At 40.3% G+C, this 14685-nt stretch overlaps 3 protein-coding genes across 4 annotated transcripts in view; 1 reads left to right on the plus strand and 2 right to left on the minus strand.

The window, feature by feature from the left end:
• cul4b (cullin 4B) overlaps positions 1–5327 on the minus strand; it is a 9290-nt gene extending 3963 nt beyond the window's left edge. The window contains exons 1-11 of the mRNA XM_031862602.1: positions 4397–5327; positions 3680–3795; positions 3490–3593; positions 3294–3363; positions 2977–3050; positions 2714–2876; positions 2401–2490; positions 794–876; positions 641–708; positions 355–473; positions 69–261 (exon numbers count right to left, since the gene is read on the minus strand). Of these exons, the coding sequence (XP_031718462.1) occupies positions 69–261; positions 355–473; positions 641–708; positions 794–876; positions 2401–2490; positions 2714–2876; positions 2977–3050; positions 3294–3363; positions 3490–3593; positions 3680–3795; positions 4397–4871 (1555 nt within the window). The 5' untranslated portion in view covers positions 4872–5327. The remainder of the gene's footprint in view (positions 1–68; positions 262–354; positions 474–640; positions 709–793; positions 877–2400; positions 2491–2713; positions 2877–2976; positions 3051–3293; positions 3364–3489; positions 3594–3679; positions 3796–4396) is intronic.
• An 890-nt stretch (positions 5328–6217) lies between these two features.
• Positions 6218–9687, plus strand: mcts1 (MCTS1 re-initiation and release factor). Its single transcript, XM_031862885.1, has 6 exons — positions 6218–6418; positions 7273–7425; positions 7530–7627; positions 7705–7838; positions 7963–8030; positions 8124–9687. Exons 1-6 carry the CDS (start codon positions 6408–6410, stop codon positions 8203–8205), a joined length of 546 nt encoding a protein of 181 aa, XP_031718745.1. The 5' UTR covers positions 6218–6407; the 3' UTR covers positions 8206–9687.
• c1galt1c1 (C1GALT1-specific chaperone 1) lies at positions 9215–12836 on the minus strand. 2 transcript variants are annotated; one of them, XM_031862883.1, is made up of 2 exons: positions 12682–12836; positions 9215–11183 (listed from the first exon to the last, which is right to left on the minus strand). In XM_031862883.1, the coding sequence occupies exon 2, from the start codon at positions 11167–11169 to the stop codon at positions 10213–10215; it is 957 nt and encodes a 318-aa protein (XP_031718743.1). In that variant the 5' UTR covers positions 11170–11183; positions 12682–12836; the 3' UTR covers positions 9215–10212. The 2 variants fall into 2 exon arrangements, with proteins under 2 accessions (XP_031718743.1, XP_031718744.1); XM_031862884.1 differs by lacking the exon at positions 12682–12836 and adding an exon at positions 11829–12138.
• Positions 12837–14685: the final 1849 nt, after the last annotated feature.

Genomic DNA, 14685 nt, shown 5'->3' on the forward strand with positions numbered 1-14685 from the left:
GGAGTGTGTGGTGGGGGGTGGGTGGGGGGTGGGGGTTGCTGTGGGTGGTGGGGGAAATGCTCACTGACCTATGAGCTCTGCAGGTTTATTTGGCCGTTTGTTGATGAATGTTTCGAAAGCCTCCTTCATGGCGTTGACAAACTTCTCGTTCTTCATGAAGCAGATGTCGATGACGTGATCCACCTTGTCCTTGAAGTCGAGCAACTCTTGCACCATCGTTTTGTCTTTTTCTGGATTGATTACGATTGTGCTTCCAAAAGCCTAGTTGGTCAACGGACAGTTAGCAACAGAATATGCGAAACAATGGCCGAGAGTGTCATCTTCAGACTTGTATCGCCGTTACTGCGGTCATACCTTTATGTACTCTATCCAGTGCTGCAGGAGAACCTGAACGCCTCCTCGCACTCGACTGAAGAGCTGATGGAGAAGAGACAGATCCTGAATTCTGTTCTCATCCAGCAGGTGAGTCAGCCCTGGAAGGTCCCAACGACAGAGAATCAAGAGATCAGAGTTCAAGCTGCTTTTATCTCACGACTTGAGTGCGCCGTCTGGCAGGCCGCATAGATAAGATACCCGATGCGTTCCAGACATGTAAAGTGACTAATGTGTACATTTACAATAAGTATTTACTGCCGTGTACCTTTTTGCAGAGTAGCTGTGAGATGTTCACCCAGAAGCTGCTTCTCCACAGTAGCAATGAGCGGTTTTCTGAGCGGGGGATTAAGAAAAAATAAAAATAAAGCTCAGGTTACAGCGTTAAACAGCAAACTAATAACTACAGTCTACCGCTCACTGTGTGCTCTGGTCTAGATATGTGATGACTCGGTCTGCCTCCTCCTCCAAGCGCTTGCTGACATGATGGAGATATTCTGGTACCTAGAAGAAGAAACAGAGGGGAAAGCATATTGTCATCTGTTAATATCTACTACTATAAATATACTGTCAAGCTTCCAACAACTAAAACAACATTTCATATGCGCCTTAAGAGCTTTTTCTCCAATACAGCTGCATTCTTAATAACCCGGGTTTAACAGTACTTCACATAGAGCAGCAAATTAAAATAGACAATTAAAAATCAAATGAAGAACTTATAGATAACGAAAGACATTAGCAGGACCAGCATAAAATAGATAAAACAAATTTTAAAAAAAGGTAATAAAAATAAAGAGATAATTGAAGTAAAATCAAGTAAATAAAACTCATAAATTCAGGGTTAGCTACACCAAAATCCTCAAGGTCTCAGAAAGATGCAGTCAGTTGCCTGTTTGTCATAATGCAGTGTAATAAAACAGACAGTGATTCGACAGTGTAATCATTTCAGAGGACGTAGTTTGTGATGCGGTTAAACTGTATTTCATCATACAGAGAGATGTCCCTCAGATGTATGTAGCCTATCCGCATCGATAGAAATGGGGATAAATGGAATCGACGCCGTTCTAAAACAGCTTCAACAAAAACTGAACATTATAATGTTCCTGAAGGTCGGACTTGTTGCAGGACCGTTATCCATGCGTTTCTAATAAACTGAGTGTAAAAACCTGGACAGGAATCAGAGCAGCCTTTACAATCACAACCACCTGGGAGACGAGTATCGCTCCACGTTAGAACGTAAGAACACCGCGAGTAACAAGGAGAAGTACTACATGCAAGTATTATATAAACTGTCCATCGATGATTAAGTAAATGTTTTTAGCACAGTTGGACTCGACAAGAGTCTTGTTATTTGATTGATCAGGTAAATTAATTCATGGGTTGTATTTTTAAACTATTAGCATCAAGATTTAAGAAGCTATCTATTTGATCAGCTAAATCTGAACTGTGCGTATAGTACAGTCTAAGTATGTAGAGTTGAACCTCTATGTTTTAAGTTAGCCGTCTCAAAAATCCCTGAACCCATAATATCTCAGAAATAAACATGGTTCACTTTCACATTAGCAAACTAAATGTTTTGACAACCTTTAGGAAAACATCAAGCTCTGCGCTGAGACGGTAAAGAGTGAAAATCTGTCTCAATCCAGTGCGTCAGTAAGTAAACAAACTGCTTTAAAAGCAAAAGCTTTTCCAGCCGAGATCAAAGAAAACCTTCAGTCCAAACGCAGCATTTATTGAGCCTGTGCTGCATTCTGACGGACGCGCTAGTGTTTCTGTTCTTTTGTGATGGACTTCATGTTGTGTTTGAATCGCTTTAGTTTGCTTTCAACATGAACACAAAACAGTGAGTCCTTTCTGTTTTATTCTGCAGGAACTAAAATGAAAAAAACTAATGTTGCAAGTTTTAATGCTTACATATTCAAACGGGCCCTTAACAGAACATGTACCGTGTGATCAGATTGCCCATCTTTGACCAGGTATTCACTGAAATAAGAAACTAGCCCAGAGTTTAAGGGCCCCATAAATCACCTCTCTCTCCTGCATCAGCCTCTGTCCCTCTGCAGCATACAGCCGATTGGTTTCCTCCAAAAAGCGTTGCTCAAAGGAGTCCTGATAAATCTGTCAGGGACGGAGAGAACGCAGGTTTCATTAAAGCCATTTGTCAAGAAGAAGCTGACAACTCATCAAACCCCTGTGCGGGTGATGATCACAAACAACACAGCCGCACTTTTCTCGTAGTACAGGACAAAGATGCAGGCTTTCAGATAGAGACTCACACCAGCTGACACGCATGTGTGGACCGTTATTAAAACAATAATTTAAACGGTACATGCTCGGTTACCTGCAGGTCGGAGAGCATGCTCAGCAGGCTCCTCAGCAGGCTGCGGTCTATCGCCTCCCCGTTTCGCTCCCTCTCGATGAGCAACAGAATCCCGTCGATGGTTTTACTCTGGACCTTCAGGTCACTGATGATGTAGAACCTGAACAGCTCCAGGCCCATGTCCCTGCAGACCAGAGCACGCTTGTTTAAAACACCCACTTAAAAAAAAAACAAAAAAAAAACTGAAATCAGCCTCACACTAGCCGACATCAGGGATCACTCACCAGATCGATGGCAGCATTGAATTTTGTAAAACATAGGTGCGGTCCAAAAACAAAAATATACTCCTAATCATGATCTGTGAAAAACAAACAATCACAGTTAGAAAGCAGCACTACTGATGATTTCACACAGTCTGAGAAAATAAGCCTGATCTTGACTTCACAATACATTTCAGTATTTCTCTCACAACACAACAAGTGCAATACTAAAACAGTGGAACAACCATTTAACAAACAATCCGCATGGAAAGGGAGGTTGTGTCAACACTTTCAAGGGATACAACAACGACCATTTGTCTTATTAAAGTTATAAAACGTACCATTTGTCTGCAGTGATCCTGCCAGCACTTGTCAATTTTCTTTAGGAAAAGCACACTGTCCAGGGCATCCGTATGAACAGTGTTAAGGAAAAAGAGCTTTACTGCAACACGACTGCATGATAAACACCGAGATATACAAAAGTAAGTAAAGATCCACGGATAGAAATTGAAGAGAAGTAGAAACTGTGAAGGATATTCTCTGAATTGATCAATTTGTGCCTTGATGTGGTCTTCACACACGCCCCTCAGCTGTTTGTAAAGCTTGGCAGATATCTTATGGGAGCACAGGTTCTCAACAGCCTGAGGGGACAAAAGAAAGAGTCAAAAAAGGACATTTCCTCTACGGACGAGCTTCCTCTGGGAGGCCAACAGGTCTGTGGTGATACCTGATAGAGCTCCTCCAGATTGTACTTGATTGAAGTGCTGTTCTGTATCGCCTCCACCGCCTCCTTCAGCTTCTGCCAGGTCTCCTGCGTGTAGTTCTCGGGCAATTTGGGCTTTTCTGTGTGCGGAACAAAAACACAAACAGCTGTGATGAGACTGTAAACTTAAGCAGTCCCTGGACGACAGACAGTGGACCTCATTGGACCACAATGCTGCGGCGGAACCAGGGATAACATAAAACATGTGTTTATGACTTATTAAAATATAGCGGGATGATGGTGAAGTCTATTATCTTGTTATTAGACATGATATTGTCTAAATTTAAAATTTGATAATATTCAATAAGGCTCAGCCTCTTTATAGTCGTATTAGAAACTCCTAAAAGGATTTTAAGAACTTTACTTTGGACTGTTTTAGTTATGTTAATGAGCAATGAGTGCCCCTACTTAATTTATTGATAACTTCCCCAACATATTTACTGTCTACATTTCTTCTTACTGAACTGTGATGGTGGAAGCATTCACTGCTCTCTGACTCAGCTAAGTTTATAATATTTTTGTATTTCAAATGGAAAAGCAGCCTTCAGGACTAAAGAACAGACCATAGAGACCTGGTCTCATGTCCCAGTCTGACCATGCATATAACCACAGTGCATGGGGACTTTGTTTACTGCTGTCAGTGAATGTTTTGAAGCTTCCACCAGAGTGTATATCTGCTACCTTTGAAGTTCTTGATGACTAGTTTCTTGGCGGCACCGGGTTTACTGTTGGAGAAGATGCCGGAGCCTGCGGGCTTCGTCAGTCCGTTCGCATGGTGTCCCAGGAACACGGCTTTGCTTTTGTTATTGGAGCACGAAGCAGCAGCAGCAGCAGCGGCGGCGGCGGCAGCAGCAGCCTCCTCAGCCATTTTCACATCCAGTCCAATGAAATCCACCGAATCGTCAAACCTCAACTTCTTCTGGATGTGCAGCGGCGTGGGAGAAGAGGAGGAGGAGGAGGAGGAAGAGGAATTCAGGGTCCTGGGAGGCGAAGAAGAGATGGTGTCTGTAGTGTCGTCCCTCTCTGAGCCGTTTATTTTCCTCTTCTTCGGAGATGTGATGTTACCGCTGTCGGGTTTGACATCAGTAGCCGCTGCTCTAGCCTCCTGGGTTGGCGGTGGTGGGGGATTAGGGGAAGATAAACCTGTTGGAAACATGAAAAAACGGGGAATACTAATTCTCAACAGTCAAGTCTTCTGATGCGAAACTTCCAGGCTTGCTGGGAGATGAGCTCAGTGTCCGCGAGCTTTTAACGTTATCTATCTTAACGCGGATATGGTATTTTCCCCTCCAGTCTTTTATCCAGTATAAAACAGATAATAAAGTGTAAACTACACAGATCCACTTGAACCGAGCCTGGTCTCTTTCTTGTTATTGCTGGCAGGAGAAGAAAGATGGTTGGCTATTGCTTCCTCTTTTTGCCTCTCGTGTCCAAACCGCGTTGTGCTGTCGTTGAGTGAGAGCGGTTAACTGAAGCGGCCGTAAACGATGATTATTCACAGAATAAATGTAGCAACAGCAAAAAAAATAGGCTCACGTGATACTAAAAACAGCCGTTGGTAAACACGGGGGGGAAAAATCGCTCATAAAAGATAGTCGGTGACCCCACCGGAAGTACTTTGTACAAAAAGTACTTTTTGCCCAAGCGTGTTTTTTTATACATAGTACGGTGTTATAACTGCTCTGGCCACAAGATGGCGCCATGCTAACGCCATGGGCTGATGTCATTTTTTTTTTACGGTCATCAATTCACCAAACATGAATGAATAAAGGAAGTTGCCCAGTTAAGATATGAATGGATATTTTCTCTGTTATGAATATTTACTAGTTTACACAGTTTAAGATAAAGTGTGTTTGTCTGTCTACCGCTTTACATTTGTTTACATTTATTTACATTACCTGTGTATATTATATTTACATTATTTGTATTTATTATTGCACTATACTGCATGTTTGTATCTTGTCTTGTATCTTATTCTGTATCTGTTTTTGTAATAAAAGTATTTTTTGGTCTACTTCTTTCAATGAAAAAACAATTTAGTATTCTTTCCATTGCATTTTTTTTTCAAATATCCACAGTGTCCATATTTTAATTTATTTCACTATCTAGATCCATTTCTTCCTCTGCAGTACAGTATTGTTGCAAATAAATACATATTGAATGGATCAACATGAAGTGGGTGGTTACATCCAGTATATATGAATACATGAGTACAGGAAACAGTGTGCAGAATATATATTTGACAGTAGTATGTAGGCTAGTGTATCTTAAACTGTGAATACAAAATGTATAAAGTGGATGTTTTAGTATCACATGGTTATTGCACATTATGTAAAATAAATAGTTGCACAGAACAAAAAGATAAAACAGCAGCAAACCATGACTTTAGATCTTGTACACCTAAATATTTCAGTCCGTCACAGCAGAGTCGTGTTTAAATGGCTCTGAGTCACACGAGGTACCAGGTGACCAGAACTGCCGTGTAACGCACACAACTGTCGTAAAATGACGCGACCGTCATACTGCTGGCCCTGCACTGCTAAACAAGCGTGGATCTGCAGTAGCATTACTTGATAAATGACTTGTATTCCGTGATTTACTTCAATTTACCGTACTTGCATCTTGCGCAGTAAATCCGGACTAGCTTTGTGACATTTTAGGAGCGCGGTAACGGCAACAGCGACCAACGAGGATGTTTAAAAAGTACGTTGTTTATTATTATCCATGTTGTAGCGTTAGCTAACCACAGCTAGGTGGCTAACGCTAACTGGTTAGCAATCGCGTCTTCAAGTTTGTTGTACACTCAAGTTCAATTAATGAGACATGATATGTGATATTATGTGAGATCCTTTGTTATTACATTAGACAAGGCCTGAACATATATATATTAACGTGTCAGTGCTGTTTGATTTACAATGTAGCCTTGTTTTTTTAACAATACAGTTCCTTAAATCCAAATCATTCAGGCACATCTCAGATTAGCTATATTTATTTATCATTTTTGATATTAGAATAATTTGTTTTAGCTCATAATAACACAGGCACATTTCCTGTTCAGAAATGTCCTCAGAACTATCTCAAGTTATAATATTGAAATGAAAGTGATTCTATTTACCCTAAAATGTATGCATTTGTCTGGATGAGATTCAAAAGAATATTTATATATTCATACATGTGAATATGTAATATGATGATATATGCATAATTGTGTATGTATTTATCGTTAGATTTTTAGTGCATGCTGTTCTTTAAGACTGTAAATTAATCTTCCTCCCAAAATATCTGCATACTGTGGGTATTGGTTAATATTGGCTTGAAAAAGCAATATCCGAAGAAAACCATCATTGTTTACTGCCAATATTTGCCTCGATGTAGAGTCAGTGTCCTCCATTGTGTGTGTTTTTGATGCATGTTTGCCTACATCAATAAGGGCCCCGGACAAATGAAAAGTATTTAAAAACAAAAAAAAATTAAAAAGGCTCAAATTTTGTGGTTAAAGAAAGAGTTTCACCACATGAAGGGCATGCCACTAAAGCTTATTCTGTTTCCTGTTTCAGATTTGACGATAAGGAAAATGTCTCGAACTGTATCCAGCTGAAAACATCGGTGATCAAAGGCATCAAAAATCAGCTCTTGGAACTATTTCCTGACATTGAGTCCTCGCTTAATCACATAATGCCAAAAAAGGATCCTGTCAAAATAGTGAGATGGTATGATCTCATCGTTTCATTTATATTGTCGTCAAGTTGCTCACATGAAATCAGTTTTCAGTGCGGTGGCTCTTACAGTTTTTGTATCGCTGTTCTTCCCACAGCCACGAACACATTGAAATCCTGACAGTGAACGGAGAGCTGCTTTTCTTCAGACAGAGAGAAGGACCATTCTACCCGACACTCAGACTGTTGCATAAATGTAAGATCTTCTAATGCCAACTGCTCGATGCTTGTGTTTGACTTTCCTCACACTGATACAAAGTTGTCTTTTCCTAGATCCTTTCATTCTTCCACACCAGCAAGTAGACAAAGGAGCCATTAAATTTGTCCTAAGTGGAGCCAACATAATGTGCCCCGGGCTGACGTCACCAGGCGCTAAACTCTACCCAGCTGCAACCGACACTGTAGTTGTATCCTTTTATACATAATGCTGCACATGGACGCTTTTACACTATGAATTATGTGTTAAATATCATCTTCCTTCCACATTTTAAATCACTTACGTATGAGTTTGTCTTTAACGAGTGGATGTAGGCCATAATGGCGGAGGGAAAACAACATGCACTTTGTGTTGGCATCATGAAGATGTCTGCAGACAGCATGTAAGATATTTATTTCTACATTTTACACAAGGAAAAAATCCTTTCTGTTGCTGCTCTTATGATGCCTGATCTTGATCTGTCTTTTGCAAACAGAGAAAAAGTCAACAAGGGAATTGGAATTGAGAACGTTCACTATTTGAATGATGGATTGTGGCACATGAAGACGTATAAATGATGACATCAGCACCTGCAACGCACCCCCCTACCCCCGGAAAGTGTGGAGCTCTCGACAGCAACGCATGAGCTACCCGTCAACTGTTTACACCTAAGGACTTAGCTGTGTAACCTGCTTTGAATCAATCACCATATGCACAAATAAAAAGATCTTGCTTCAAATTGTTATCTCAGTTGGTATTTTGCATTGGATCCAATTTAAGCTCAAAGTACAAGATTGTACAACACTGGGTTGCAAAACGAAATGCAGCAAAGGCAGCCGATACTCGTGTATCTCTTGCCACACGGCAGCAGGATGAACAGGCTGTAGATTGGGTGGGTTGTGTCTTTTTTAATGTCCTTTGGGCCCTTCGCAGGCACCTCTCGTCACTAATGATGTTCTGGGCGGTTTTAATCACCCACTGTAGAGTCCGTCTGTCCTAGGAAATTAATATCCCATGCCAGTTAGGTTTCCAGTCAGGATGCTTTCTATTAGTCGTGTGTAAAAGTTAAATTGGCATGGGAATTTGCTTCAAAGTTTCTCAAGAAATACAGCCGCGAGATCGATTTCCTCTCTGTATGAAGTCTCATCGTTGTTTGCCTCAGAGGGCTTTACAATCTGTACACATACGGTGACGGTAGTGTCATCTGCAAACTTTACAACGGTTCTCATTGTTGGCGGTAGCAGTCAAGTGTACAGCGTGAACAGGAGGGGGCTGGGCACAGTATCTAGTTGGAGTTATGACATAGCCTGTCTACTCATCAATCCAGGATGTGAACATGTTTACACCACTGAAGGAGTGGCAGAGTGTCACTGGTTTACCACAGTTAGACCTGTTATTCTGCTCCCCCCACTAGTGAGTAGAGCTGTTCACTCTTCTTACTGTTGGATAAAGTTCAGCTGCTGTTTTGTGATTGTTGATTCAACTTTAAAGGTAATTTTAGAGGTTTGTGGTGCACAATATAAAGGTGCGTTTATGGCCAATAGTGCTCATAACCTTTATTATAATCCAACTACATATTTCAGGGTATCAATGAGAACTGCAATACTTTTATTTGTTTCTTACCTGACAGCAGCAAAGTGAATATACATTATATGTACAACATAGTGGCCTGCAATAAAATACATTCACAGTTTAAAAATTAGTTCAGTTTAACAAAGCAGTCCTTTACCTGTAAAAATATTCCCCTTTACCAAAAATCATTCAGTATGCTTGGCAAGGTGTAAACCATTAACATCTGGAAGCTACCACTCTATTCCACAACAGTCCTTGTTGGATCATTCAACACCAGAGAACTATATTAAACAAATAGATTTTATTATGCAAAAGTCATTTTTTTTTTTTTTTAAATTAGTCATCTTGTTAGGCTGACACCCAGACTGTGCGTGTCTTCTAATGTGTGACAAAAGAAAATACAGCATGTACTTTACCCAGGAGGTCAACATTGAGGATTATTATTTTCCATGAAACTCCAATTCTTCATAAGTGGAGCTAACCAAGCACAACATGGTCAGAAACACTTAATTTAGAGCTGGGTTGGGCCACCAGTTGTTCACTCAATATTGACTATTAGTGCTTTAAATCAGCTGGGTGAAGTTACTCATAATGTAGTTAAGATGGCGAAAGACTGAGCAGTTAAGTAAAGAAACTTGTTATTTTCAGAATAGCCATCACCTCATAACGGTAATGCAGCTTTAAGACCACAAAAAGAGAAAGTTTTAAGATACATAATAACTAAAACTTCCAGATAATCTAGTCTCATGTCACACGTTTTAGACATGTCCTCGTCTGTCTTCATTAAAACGGACGGCACACCCGTCTACTCTTTATCTTCACCACAAAGGAATGGGGCAGGGCGCTGATTGTGCCAAGTGCAAAAAGGTACAAATATACATAAAAGTGTTATTCCCACCCAGGATCCAGTTTTAAAAAACAGAATTAGAAAAAAACACCTCCCCACAGTTCGGTTTGCCATCATAGAAGCAAAACATTTAAAATGCACACATCCGTGTTGAACGACCGAGTCTCTAGTCATTGTCTGAACCTTCAGGAGGGTTAAACATTAACAAGTCATGAAAATCGTGGCCATAAGGACGAAGTCTGTAAACTCCAAACATCATAACCTGCATTTGATTGGGCGACATCCCGTTGAACGTGACCGCCATGTCGGAGCAGCAGCCCTCCACCACGTTGTTGGGGTTGGCCTTCATGCTGTCCGATATCAGGCTGTACACACTCTTGCTGTTGAACAGGCCCTTTCCCTGCGCGTCTTCCCCGTTCTCCGCGAAGACGCCCGTGTATTTGAGACACACGGCCAGCTGCTTGTCCTCGCTCAGCTTCCACAGGGCGCGTCCTCTTTCTGGACACTTGTCTTCATCCTGGAACACGTGCACTAGCCGTTTGAGCGCTTCGTAACTTAGAACGATGCCGCTATCGTACGCCACGTACTCGAGCTCCCCCGACTTCATGGCGTTGCCGAGGTAGAAGGGCTCGATGGGGTCCTTTGTGAGCACCAGGTATTTGAGGTTCTCGACGATGGCAAACGTTGTCGCTTGAGCCACGAAGAACCAGCGCAGGTCTCCTGCGTTCTCATAAGCGTGCTGCAGAGCTTTGCGTAACCTCGCCCAGTCGTCTTTTTCGTTCAGGTCGACCGCATCGAGCGCTTTGGAGGACTCGGAGGTGTAAAACACAGCCTTGTCACAGTGTTTGCTCCAGGTGTTTACCGCCGTGGCCCAGTAAACAAGGATCTTGGGCTGGACCATGATGATGCAAGAGATCTGGACTTGACTGCTCAAATCCTGCATGCGACTGTCAGAGAGGCGCGTCAGCTCATCTTTACTCGGGGCCTGGACGTGATGATGAAGATGATGGTCGACTGTCCCGGACTCCGTGCCGAGCCGGAGACTACCCAGCAGCGCCAGCAGCAGGCAGAAGAGGCCCCCTAAGACCATCCCCTTCATGAAATGACCGCCTTCAGACAACATTTTGGCAGCAGACACTGGGTGAGAGAGAGAAAATGCGTTAATTTAGCTGTAGCCTCAAAAGGTGCAGTTTATAACCAGTTGTGCTGCCTCAGTCTTCATCTTAAATTGTTACTTATAACTTGTACAAAATGAGAAGGCTGCACTTGCATTGTTAAATATCTAAATATGAAAAAAGCTTATCACAAAAATTGCCAGTTAATCATCACGACTAAAGAAACTTAGATCTATGAAATATATTAAGTATTCACATATGAGAGGCTGAAACCAAAGAACGTGTGGAATCTTGGCTCAAAAAAATAAAAAATGACTAAAATAATGACTTAAAGCGCTTACTCAAATAGCTGCCTATTCATGTTTTTGTTGATTGAGTAATTGATGAATCGACTAATTGTCTTGTAAATATTGCTTTTCATTTTCAGCATGGCAAAACAATAATTTTGTGTAAAGCATGTAATTAAATCACGTCTTTCACCTTTTTCTGACATTTCACATACAAAAACTTTAATTGGCAGATTAAATCGATCAAACAATGTCCAATTCTAAAAATGAAACCCATCAGGTTGTAAATTGGGATGATCAAATAAAATATGCAAACTTGTGCTTGGTGTAGAAAGTCATTCATGACTTCAGCCCATATCAACAGAAGAGCCGATACCAACCGTGTCACTAGGAGGTCTGTAACATCAGATCATCTAATCCCCATCAGGTGTGTGACTGATGTGTGGCAACAAATCAGTGTCCGTTTGTGTCTCACTATCGGTGTTGATCTTGAAGAAGGCCTGAGGACGAAATGCCATCTGAAGAACTGCATAAGGAGCCAGAGTGTGCAACACTTTCCCTTCCTGCTGTCATTCTGCTTCCAGTGATCAACAACTCACTGCAGCCTTTAGTGTGTGTTGCTTTTATAGTTTTTTTTAAAATGGAAAAGTGCATTTAGCCACTCAGTCTCTTCTGTCAGAGGCTCAAGAACACATTATTTATATATATATATATATATATATATATCCTGCTTGTCTGCATTGTGCATAATGCTTCTACTGCTTTTAAAACCTGTGTTTTCCATGCCCTGTCTTTGTTTATGCTCGGATGTACTCAAGGAATCATTTTAAACTACATGCCCTGTTTTTGTTTTTATAAATATATTGTGAATACTGGAAACACCCGTTAGTTGCAGGCAGCTCTATTGTAAATCAAAAGGCGTTAACATGGCGTTAAGCTTGTTCGTCTTGTTTGAACGAGTTGAGCAGCTTATAAACTCTGATCTTGACTAAAATCAACCAACCGTTTAAATAAACATTACGGATATGCTCATGTTTAAACCGTTGACCTGTTCGTCGACGATAAAATGAGCATTTTGTGGACATCTAGTGTGAACATGAAGTAACGTTACCGTAACTTTATATAAGTTGTACCAGCTGTTAGCCTCCTAGCGTCGTAACGGTCACACTAAACAGCTCACTCGGAGGTCTTGTTAGCATCATAAATACAACAGAAGAAGAGCATTTGCTGTACCTAGCTCCGTTAATGCTGCCGTGTCCGGTGGTGCTCCTGCCTTCACTGGTCTTTCAGCTCCCACTGTTTGTCGAGACTGCCGATGTCCCGGACAGACAGGTTAATTAACAACTAGCTAGGTCGGCGCATGATCACGAATAATGAAGCTGAACCCTCACAGCTACTTCCGCATTCAGATGTCTCGTGACTCCGCTGAGGTCTCGTTCCAGTAACCCTGTCAGCTTCTTTTGTTTACGTAATATGGAGCCGGAACATGTCGTTAACAATAATACGTAATACGTATAAATAATACATATTATAATAGAATATGAAATACATAAATAATCTTAATTGAATACATGAAGTAAAATACATAAATTATTTAATATATTATGAAATACTTGTAAAGACAATTCAAAGTCAACTTATTATTAATATTATTATCCCAGTTACACCTTTATTTCATATTACATTTGATTTATGGATTTTATTTTTACTTCTATCTATTCATAAGATTATTTCATGATGTCTTTATCTTCACAACTGTTCAAATGCAGGCTCTGGTTGTGAGATATTTTTTATGATTCTGGTTTGTTTGAGTTGTGGGGTTGTAAAAGTGGGACTACTGCACTCCGCCAATCAAGACTGAACTCAAATGTTGACATGTGTTAAGATGCAGTTCCGTTTTTTTTTGTTTGTTTTCAACTGCAGATGTTTCCGACAGATATACAAGTATGTAATAAAACTGCACATCTGTTGCACTATAACTACATTCTAATGTAACTAGAGATGAAACAACTAGACAAGATGGCTCTCAACTGTTTTGGTTTGTGACTAAAAAAGTGTCTGGTTGGGGCATGCTTCGGATGTTTCAGAGTTGTTAACTGTTCCACCAGAGAGAGATTTAATTTTTTAACTTCTCAGATTGTTTAATTTAAACAACTGTACGAGGGCCAAAGAGGTAAAAGTATCAAATATTTTACAAAAAAGAGTTTGAGAGCATTTCTAAAGCCTAAAACATGAATACAAATCGGTGTAGCACCATCTGCTCAGATGTATAGGCCCATATAGTCAAATACACTGAACTACAGTACTGAACTGTATATATAGTATATAGTTGCATAACAATTTAGTTAACATTTGAATAATGTAATAATATGTTAGTCACAACCACTGTCCTGCAAAACAAGGACTTTTATTTTGCTGATAATACTTGTCCTTACATAAATGCACCATTTATTCCCATGACCACGATTTACACATTGACAGAAATCCTGCATTGTAACAGTGATAATAAGTTATTGTTTATTTCCTTATCCAGATGAGCAATTTCTCTGTCTGACTTAAAGTCCGTGCTTTGCTGTGCTTTTACCTCTTCTCATTGACTGCTCAGCAGCCAAATGTATCAAATGTTGTTGTTTTCAACATTGTGGAGACAACCTCATAAATCACCTGATGCCACGAACGCTCATCTGAGGAGCATTAGTGACCTTTCAGTTTGACAAAAAGCTCTGCTGCCCAAAGCCTCCTCCAGCACCTGAAACCTCTTAACTTGTTTTGATGGTAAATGGTAAATGGTAATGGTAAATGATAAACAATATCGAATTTTAAGCTTCTATTAAAAAAACGATAAATAAATATACTCACATTGTAATTTCTCCTAAAGGACTTTCAACACAGTTATCTGCATGTTCTCTTTAAAAACTTGTCTTCAGCTAATCCTTTGCACTGCCCTGTACATTGAATATTTGCACTTGTGGCTTTTTTTTTTTTTACATTTTACATATATTTACAAGTTTTAGCCAAGCTAGTGGCATGGCTCTTAAAAACTAAGTATCTCAACAGCTATAAGATGCGTTGCCATGGATATCTCGCAATAACTTTAATAAATCGTAATGCTTCATCTAGCGCCAGCATCAAGTCAACATTTTTATTTGACTTATGAATTTTGATTTATGAACAAATATCCACAAAACTAATGAACGAATGTTAGCATACTAACACACTAAACTAAACTACTATGTG

This window comes from Anarrhichthys ocellatus, unplaced genomic scaffold (genome assembly GCF_004355925.1).
Source record: "Anarrhichthys ocellatus isolate YVR2014 unplaced genomic scaffold, GSC_Weel_1.0 scaffold27, whole genome shotgun sequence".
Classification (NCBI taxonomy): domain Eukaryota; kingdom Metazoa; phylum Chordata; class Actinopteri; order Perciformes; family Anarhichadidae; genus Anarrhichthys; species Anarrhichthys ocellatus.

Coding starts and splice junctions, on each gene's coding strand:
- c1galt1c1 (XM_031862883.1), bottom strand. CDS start 11,169: ATGTTGTCTGAAGGCGGTCATTTCATGAAGGGGATGGTCTTAGGGGGC.
- mcts1 (XM_031862885.1), top strand. Junction 7,839..7,962: donor CTGCAACCGACACTGTAGTT/GTATCCTTTTAT, acceptor GAGTGGATGTAG/GCCATAATGGCGGAGGGAAA. Junction 8,031..8,123: donor AAGATGTCTGCAGACAGCAT/GTAAGATATTTA, acceptor TTTTGCAAACAG/AGAAAAAGTCAACAAGGGAA.